The 8,786-nt window shown below is 45.4% G+C and overlaps 1 protein-coding gene across 1 annotated transcript; it reads left to right on the top strand.

The window, feature by feature from the left end:
- Positions 1-228: 228 nt before the first annotated feature.
- Positions 229-7,407, top strand: LOC118802376 (centrosomal protein of 164 kDa-like; the record flags this gene model as incomplete). The annotated part of the gene is given in 8 exon segments (XM_036562897.1): positions 229-384; positions 1,318-1,492; positions 1,904-2,011; positions 3,248-3,347; positions 3,630-3,956; positions 4,842-4,914; positions 5,647-5,754; positions 6,739-7,407. Coding segments are annotated over 8 exon segments (1,144 nt in total), but the record flags the coding sequence as incomplete, so codon positions are not given.
- Between the last annotated feature and the right edge of the window lie 1,379 nt (positions 7,408-8,786).

The following is an 8,786-nucleotide window of genomic DNA, read 5'->3' as shown; positions in this document are numbered from 1 at the left end:
GCACACACACGCACACACACGCGCACACACACGCGCACACACACACACACAGATACACACTCACGCACACATACACACACACTCACACACGCACACACACTCACACACACACTCACACACACACTCACACACACACACTCACACACACACACATGCACAGCCACTGCTGAACTGACAGGCTTTCTTAGTGTATCTTTAATTTGTCTTACTTGCGTGTTTGTCTGTCAGTGAGCTGGAGCAGAGAGACAGTGCGGAGCGCGAAGAGGAAAGAAAGAGGAATGGAGAGAGGGATGGAGAGAAAGAAGAGACACTGCGAGTGCAGGACCTGCAGCCTCCTCTCTCTCCTCCGCCAGCGTCCCGGGAGAGTCAGAGCAGCATCGACGAGTACGTCTCAGTGTGTGTCTCACACCTTCATATCCTCATTTACACAATAAATAACACACAGTATCTCTCTCTCTCTCTCTCTCTCTCTCTCTTACTGTCTCTCTCCCTCTCTCTTACTCTCTCTCTCTCTTTCTCTCTTTCTTTCTCTCTCTTACTGTCTCTCTCTCTCTCTATATATATATATATATATTTTTTTTCTTTCTTTTTGTAATCATCTGTTATTATCCATCTTTCTCTCTCTTCCCTTTTCTCTTTCTCTCTCTCTCTTTCTCTCTCTTTCTTCTGTCTCCCTCTCTCCCTCTCTTTCTCTTTCTTCTGTCTCCCTCTCTCCCTCTCACTTCCTTTTTTCCTTCCATTCTTTCTCTCTCTTCCTCTTTCTCTCCTCTCTCTCTCTCTCCCTCCCTCTCTGTCTCTCTCGTTGTCTTTCTCTTTCTTCTGTTTTTCTTTTTTTCTTCATTCCCTCTCTCTCTCTCTCTCTCTCTATATATATATATATATATATATATATATATCTTTTTGTAACCATCTGTTACTATCCATCTTTCTCTCTCTTCCCTTTCTCTTTCTCTCTCTCTTTCTTCTGTCTCCCTCTCTCCCTCTCTTTCTCTTTCTTCTGTCTCCCTCTCTCCCTCTCACTTCCTTTTTTCCTTCCATTCTTTCTCTCTCTTCCTCTTTCTCTCCTCTCTCTCTCTCCCTCCCTCTCTGTCTCTCTCGTTGTCTTTCTCTTTCTTCTGTTTTTCTTTTTTTCTTCATTCCCTCTCTCTCTCTCTCTCTTTCTTCTTTCTCTCTATATCCATCTCTCTTTCTTTGTATCCATCTCTCTCTCACTCTCTTTCTCTCTCTGTATCTGTCCATCTTTCTCTCTCTCTCTTCCTCTTTCTTCTTTCCATTCTCTGTCTCTCTCTCTCTCTCTCTCTCTCTCTCTCTCTGTAGTTTGAGGGAGTACATCTCGTGTGAAGGCGTTTCTCTGCAGAGAGCTCGTCGGTTTTTAGAGAGACAGACGGGCAGTCTGAGAGAGAGACAGGCAGCTCTGAGAGCAGCACATACCACCCTGGAGGACCCCTCACCGGGGGGCTTCACCAGCCAGCTCTACCACAACCTTCAGCAGGTCTGTGTCTGTCTGTTTAGGATAAAGTTCAGGCATTTTATGTTCTTCTGACTCTCAGTGGGTCTTTATATCAAATCCATAATGAGAGTCTAATACTGGATTAATACGAGTTCATCCTCTGCACTTCGGTCAGTGACGTCTGCTGCAGAGGACTGAAGACTGTTATCAGTGCCTTTATGTTAATTAGTATTAGATAATGCCCTTAAATGCCTTAGAAGACTTTTACACAGTACTGTATATGTGGTCTTTGCTGCTGAGGGCCTCCCTCATGTTACTGTCCACTGTTCTGTGTCCCTTTGGCTTTGATTTTAATGAGTTATTAAGAGAGTAGATTTGTTTTATCTCACTTTAAGGAGTTTTGCTTTCAGGATACTTGAAGTCTAAGTCCTTTTATCTTCTCCTGCGTTATAGGAGGCGAGTCATTTGGAGGAACTGAGGGAGACGGTACAGAAAGGTCAGAGTCTCCTCAGAAAGAAGGAGGAGAAACTCAGCCAGCTGGAGACCTCACTGGCCGAGGAGGTAACACACAGCCTTTGTGAACACACACCAGAGGGAGCACGACTATTAGTTTTTACTGGTTACTTTGTTAGTAGGTTTGGGAGCACTTTACTTGAACTACATAACACTGATATAAACATGCCATAAACACGTCATGGCAGATGTCTTGCTATCATGGCAGATTTTGTTCAGTAATATAACACTGTCATGTTGCTATTACCATCAGTTGTTATAAGGTGTGATGTCATTTCAACTTACGTCACTTGTCATGATACGCAACACTGTCATATTACTGAACATAATCTGTTATGACAGCTCTTAACAGCATATGACGTCTAACATGACGTGTTTGTAGCTTAGTTGTGTCAATGTTATGTAGCAGTTCAAGTGAAGTGATATACTAGGTTGCTACAAAGGGGCTAAAGACGGATGCTGATGAATTTTGGGGTAAATGCACACGGGGGACGCAGGAAGGTGTTTTAAGTTCTAAGCTGCTAGAACTTTAAGCAGCATTTATAAACATGACCGATGATATCAGACAAAATACAGAACATGTCATACAGCGCTATAATGAGGCGAGGCAATATATACATCTAACTGACACATCAGACCACTGATGCACACTATATGGACAGAAGTATTGGGACACCTACACATCACACCTACAGGAGCTGTTATGAGTCCCATTCTAAATCCATAGGCGTTAATATGGAGTTCGTCCCCCTTTGCAGCTCTAACAGCTTCCACTCTTCTGGGAAGCTTCTACAAGATGTTGGAGAGAGTCTGTGGGAATATGTGTCCATTCAATTAAAAGAGCATTTGTGAGGTCAGACACTGATGTTGGACGAGAGGTCCTGGCTCTCAATCTCCATTCTAGTTCATCCCAAAGGTGTTTGATGGGGTTGAGGTCAGGGCTCTGTGAGGGTCAGTCAAGCTCTTCCACACCAAACTCACCCAGTCAGGCCTTTATGGAGCTGCTCTGTGCACTGGGGCTCAGTCATGCTGGAACAGGAAAGGTTCTTCCCCAAACTGTTCCCACAAAGTCGGAAGTGTATAATTGTCCAGAATGTTTTGGTTTCAATGTATCAATACCTTTGTCCATGTTGTGTTGCTAAAAGAGTGTCTGCCAAAATGTGTACATGTAAATGTGGGTGGGGTGGTCCTCCCTCTCCCGCTCAGCACTGCAGCGAGCTTATGCTACAAATTCTGACCTGTTAATTACAATTAAAGCTAACGAAGCAAAACTGTGTGTTTCAGCTGTCCTGTGATGATGGCGAGAGGCTGGTGGGAGACCGGAAAGTCACGTTTGACGTCACAGATTCAGACATCAGCAGCGTGTATGGCCAAGAAGGAACAGGTAAGACACACACATATATATATATATTCACCAGTTCATCATGGTTGTGATGTCACAACAATAACCAAATGAACATGTCTGACTTTGACGGCCCACTCGGCGTGCAGCAGTTTAGTACCCCAGTTGTTACTGCAGGCGGTCCATCTTATTAGAGTAGCAGATGTGATTGAAGCCCAGTACAGAGCAGCCAATGAGAACAGAGGTCATTTACATATCAGTCTTAAAGGCACAGACTGTCTCCTCTTTCGTATTTCATCCCATCTCTCTTTCCCTCTCCTCCAGCCCCCACAGTTCCACTGAAGGTGCAGCAGTTGGCTGAATCACTCCAGCACATCTCCGGGCAGTTGAACACGGTGTTGGGGGCGTTAGGATCCATCACCCAGAGTACAGCGCCCCCTCTGGCCCCTCCGAACCCCCTCCAGCCGCTCTCTCGGCCGTCTCATCGACCCTCCTCTCTTCCTCCTGCCCCCACGTGGGCGTGGCCTCCAAGCTCCGCCTCCTCATCCTCCATCACCAATCAGAACGGGTTCACACGCAGCGGCGTTAACGGCATCACGGCGACGCGCGGATCTGATCTGCTCGGCTCTCACTGGAGCAAATTCCTCCCTGGTAGGTCTGAGCTGGTCCAGATAAACGAGGCCATTCAGTGTTTTTAGTCTCCTGAACGTCAAGGGCTCAAATAATTAGTAAGAAGAAGTGTAGATGGGCAATATGGCAAAAGTGTGATATGACAACACTTCTAGAAGTTTTCACGATACGTAATACGTCATATTTACTTTGACGTCCGATAAGTTGCAACACACAAAGGAGCCTCATTTTAAAAACACTATGAATAATGATTTATTTACATCATTTCACCTGCTGCACTGGAGCCAAATAAACTGGACCAATTATGCTCTCTTTGTAACCAAACATGCAGTTGGGACGTGTTTTTAAGTATCAACGATATCCACAATATACTCACAGTGACTTGATTCATCGCAATAACAGTAGCTCCTTTCGACTTCAGTGTGAATGAGCGGGCGAAGCTGTGACGTCACAAAACCAGTGAATTCAAAACAGGCTGTGTTCTTTTAAGCTTACTTTGCGTATATGGATGAGACCGTATGGGCCTTTAAGACGGCTGTAAAACAATAAGAATGAAGTTCTAATAAAATTAACAATCAGAGTGTTTTTTATTTCAAAGTGGCGATGAAATCATCAAGGCAGGAAAGATGAGGCTGACTGAAAATCAGTTTGTCCCGTTCGGAAACTGTTTGTCCTGTTCAGAAACTGTTTGTCCCGTTCGGAAACTGTTTGTCCCGTTCAGAAACTGTTTGTCCCGTTCGGAAACTGTTTGTCCCGTTCGGAAACTGTTTGTCCTGTTCGGAAACTGTTTGTCCCGTTCGGAAACTGTTTGTCCCGTTCGGAAACTGTTTGTCCTGTTCAGAAACTGTTTGTTCTGTTCTAAACCTGCTCTCTGCATCATCTCAGCAAAGCTCTCTCTGACTTCAGGGGTTTCCATGGATACCAGTGCACCCTTTCTAACGAGAGCTCAACCGGCGTATTCCGGATACACTCCAGCGAGGTGACTTCACACACTTACGCATACAAATACAGTCGTGTGGAAAAGCTTTAGCCCTCCTGGTCAAATGAGATGTTTTGTTGGTGGGAATAAGTGAACACATCCTCTACAGAGACTGTAATGCACAGGTACTGTTTAATTGCAGGGTAAATCACTCTCTCTTTGGAAAATCAATGAGAAAGCTCAGCACGGCGTCTCTGTTTATGAGGAAAGTCTCGTCCTTCAGTGAAAAGGGCCAGTCAGCTTGCAGGTTAGGCCACTAGCAGGAAGAGCCGCCCGTGTTGTGGAGGTCTGTGGATGCGCAGTAGCTGAAAAATCATGTTTTTGTGTATTTGAGCCAAACGGTACAAACTGTTTTTGCAGCTTTTTGTCAGATTGTATCATTGATTTCAGAAGTTTTTGAAATATTTATTTGGCTTGTAGTTTCGGTTTTATAGGTCTCTCCCCATTCAGCGATACAGGAGTCAGTCTTGTGCCTGAGGTGTTGCAAAGATGGCCATCAAGCAGACAGACTTTCCTAAAAGGACTTTGTTTAAACTTAGCAAATAAACAGACTTTGTGCACTAAAAACTGCAGAGAAATGCCACGTAGTGTGTTCTTTGTAGAGGATGTGTAACTCTGTTTTCTCTTAGAAAATCAGGAGAGCATCATGGAATATCAGCTTTTTTTTTTAAATAATGTGTGTGTGTGTGTGTGTGTGTGTGTGTGTGTGTGTGTGTGTGTGTGTGTGTGTAGTCTCTCCTCTATGCAGTCTAAAACCTCAGAGATGGACAGCCAGACGCTGCAGGGTCTTATTGAAGGCAACAAAAGATGGCTGGAAACACGACGCAAAGACCCCAATATGTATCCTTACCCACACTTACATAAATGCCTGTTTATTAGGTCACTGGACATTATATCTACAATATCACATATACCTACCACACAGGTGCTCTCTGTAGGTTTACCTGTAACCCATCTGCTGCACAACTGCCCAAACTCAGCGCTCTACCCCAATCATCATTGGTCAGCTTCTGATGATATTATTTGGGTGGTTGTATCAAGTATCAAGTATCAAGTCAGTGTTTCTAATAAAGTGTCCAGTCAGTAGAAACACAAGGTAGGCATTCCTAATAAAGCGGCCAGTTAGAAGAAGCACAAGGTGGGCATTCCTAATAAAGTGGCCAGTTAGAAGAAGCACAAGGTGGGCATTCCTAATAAAGTGGCCAGTCAGCGGAAGCACAGGGTGGGTGTTTCTAATAAAGTGGCCAGTCAGCGGAAGCACAGGGTGGGTGTTTCTAATAAAGTGGCCAGTCAGCGGAAGCACAAGGTAGGCATTTCTAATAAAATGGCCAGTCAGTCGAAATACAAGGTGGGTGTTTCTAATATAGTGGCCAGTCAGTGGAAGCACAAGGTAGGCGTTTCTAATAAAATGGCCAGTCACTGGAAGCACAGGGTGGGTGTTTCTGATAAAGTGGCCAGTCAGTGGAAGCGCAGGGTGGGTGTTTCTAATAAAGTGGCCAGTTAGAAGAAGTGCAAGGTGGGTGTTTCTAATAAAGTGGCCAGTCACTGGAAGCACAGGGTGGGTGTTTCTGATAAAGTGGCCAGTCAGTGGAAGCGCAGGGTGGGTGTTTCTAATAAAGTGGCCAGTTAGAAGAAGTGCAAGGTGGGCGTTCCTAATAAAGTGGCCAGTTAGAAGAAGTGCAAGGTGGGCATTCCTAATAAAGTGGCCAGTCAGTGGAAGCGCAGGGTGGGCGTTTCTAATAAAGTGGCCAGTCAGTGGAAGCGAGTGTGTTTATTTGCATTTCCAGCCTTTCACACATTACTGAGTCCTTAACTGCTGCTCAGGCCGCTGTTCTCACGCTACAGAACCCCCCCCTCCACGAGTGGTTTGGTCCAACTCAGCCTGGACGAGAACAATCAGATAAAGGTGTTCCATTACTGACCAAGGACGGACAGAGGGAGCTTTAATGTGTCTGTGTGTTTCACAGTGAGAGAGAAACAGTCTGAGAGACTCATAACAGCACTGAGTGTCACTGTCACGTCAGAACCTTGTAACTCCCATTCGTTCCTTTCTAAATCGTGTGCGTTTCATGATGAATGGACCGGTAATGATCCAGAATGACCTGTTACAGTTTCTCCTGTTCAGCTCATTTCAGATACGAGGCTTTGCTGTGACAGTGACGAGATATGACACTAACGAGGCCCCGAAGCACTGAGGGAGCTATAACTGTGTGAGAGCTGCAGAGACTGAACTGAAGAAAATGGTAAAACTGGGTTCCTTCAGAAGGAAAGACCCTGTTCTGCTATTAAAAGGTCTTCCTCGGGTGCAGCGTCCCTCTGAAGGACAGGCTCACAGACCCACATTAGTGTGTGATGACAGGAGGACAATAAAATGTGACAGAAAGATACATTTATATTACCATATAGGTGCACTTTGTAGTTCTACAGTTACAGACTGTAGTCCATCTGTTTCTCTGATACTTTGTTAGCCCCCTTTTACCCTGTTCTTCAGTGGTCAGGACCCCCATGGACCCTCACAGAGCAGGTACTATTTGGGTGGTGTGTCATTCTCAGCAGTAACACTGACGTGGTGGTGGTGTGTTAGTGTGTGTTGCGCTGGTACGAGTGGATCAGACACAGCAGTGCTGCTGGAGTTTTTAAACACTGTGTCCACTCACTGTCCACTCTATTAGACACTCCTACCTTGTCAGTCCACCTTGTAGATGTAAAGTCAGAGACGATAGCTCATCTGCTGCTGCACAGTTTGTGTTGGTCATCCTCTAGTCCTTCATCAGTGGTCACAGGACGCTGCCCACAGGAGGCTGTTGGCTGGATATTTTTGGTTGGTGGACTATTCTCAGTCCAGCAGTGACACTGAGGTGTTTAAAAACTCCAGCAGCACTGCTGTGTCTGATCCACTCGTACCAGCGCAACACACACTAACACACCACCACCACCATCAGTGTTACTGCAGTGCTGAGAATGACCCACCACCCAAATAGTGCCTGCTCTGTGGGGGTCCATGGGGGTCCTGACCACTGAAGAACAGGGTGCAGAGAAACAGATGGACTACAGTCTGAAACTATGTGGTCAGTGGAGCTGATAAAGTGGACCGTGAGGGTAGAAATAAGGAAATAATTGACCGTCAGTGTTTAACCCACAAATGTGTGTAAAACAGATACAGGCTGATAAAAATCTCATTTAACCGGATCAGAAACTGCAGCAACTTAATAAACAAACTTTCACCAAAAACGAGATTTTTCACCAAACTATCACTTCAGCGGCGGATGAAACGACCTCAGGGCAGCTCTGACGTCCTGCATATCTCTCTCTTCCCGGAGGCGCGGTGCGTAAGCCATATGAAATTCCGAAAAAAGCACAAGGTTGTTTACAGACGTCACGTCGGGACCAGGTGACGATCAGCCTGTGAAACCCTCCCGTTTGTGTAGACGTGAATTTTTACAGTTATTTTTGTAAAAACCAAATAAACGCAGTGTTTTATATCAGCGAGGCTCGGCTGTGGTCTGTTGGTCAGTCTGGTGTGGAGGGAGTTTATACCAGCGTACAGTGACTGGAGTCTGTGCAGGGGCGGAGTCGGGCTGTTTGGAGGGCGGGGCGATAAAATGAAGACCTGTTTCACCAACACTTCAGAGAAAGCCTGCTGCGTTACCTCCCTCACACGCTGGGGTGGGATGTCGGGGTCACTCAGACTGTATTGAGCCCCCTCTGACGTCTGAACATTACAGAGGGGGTGTGGCTACAAAACAAATGGATGGACTAGATGTAAGTTATCAATAATAGGCATATTTTAAACTAAATACACTGCTCAAAAAAATAAAGGGAACCCTTAAACAACACAATATAACTCCAAGTAAATCAAACTTCTGTGAAAT

The sequence above is a fragment of the Colossoma macropomum genome, unplaced genomic scaffold, assembly GCF_904425465.1.
Source record: "Colossoma macropomum unplaced genomic scaffold, Colossoma_macropomum, whole genome shotgun sequence".
Classification (NCBI taxonomy): Eukaryota; Metazoa; Chordata; class Actinopteri; order Characiformes; family Serrasalmidae; genus Colossoma; species Colossoma macropomum.
Note: the sequence above shows the minus strand (reverse complement) of the source record. Positions and strands in the feature narration are given on the sequence as shown.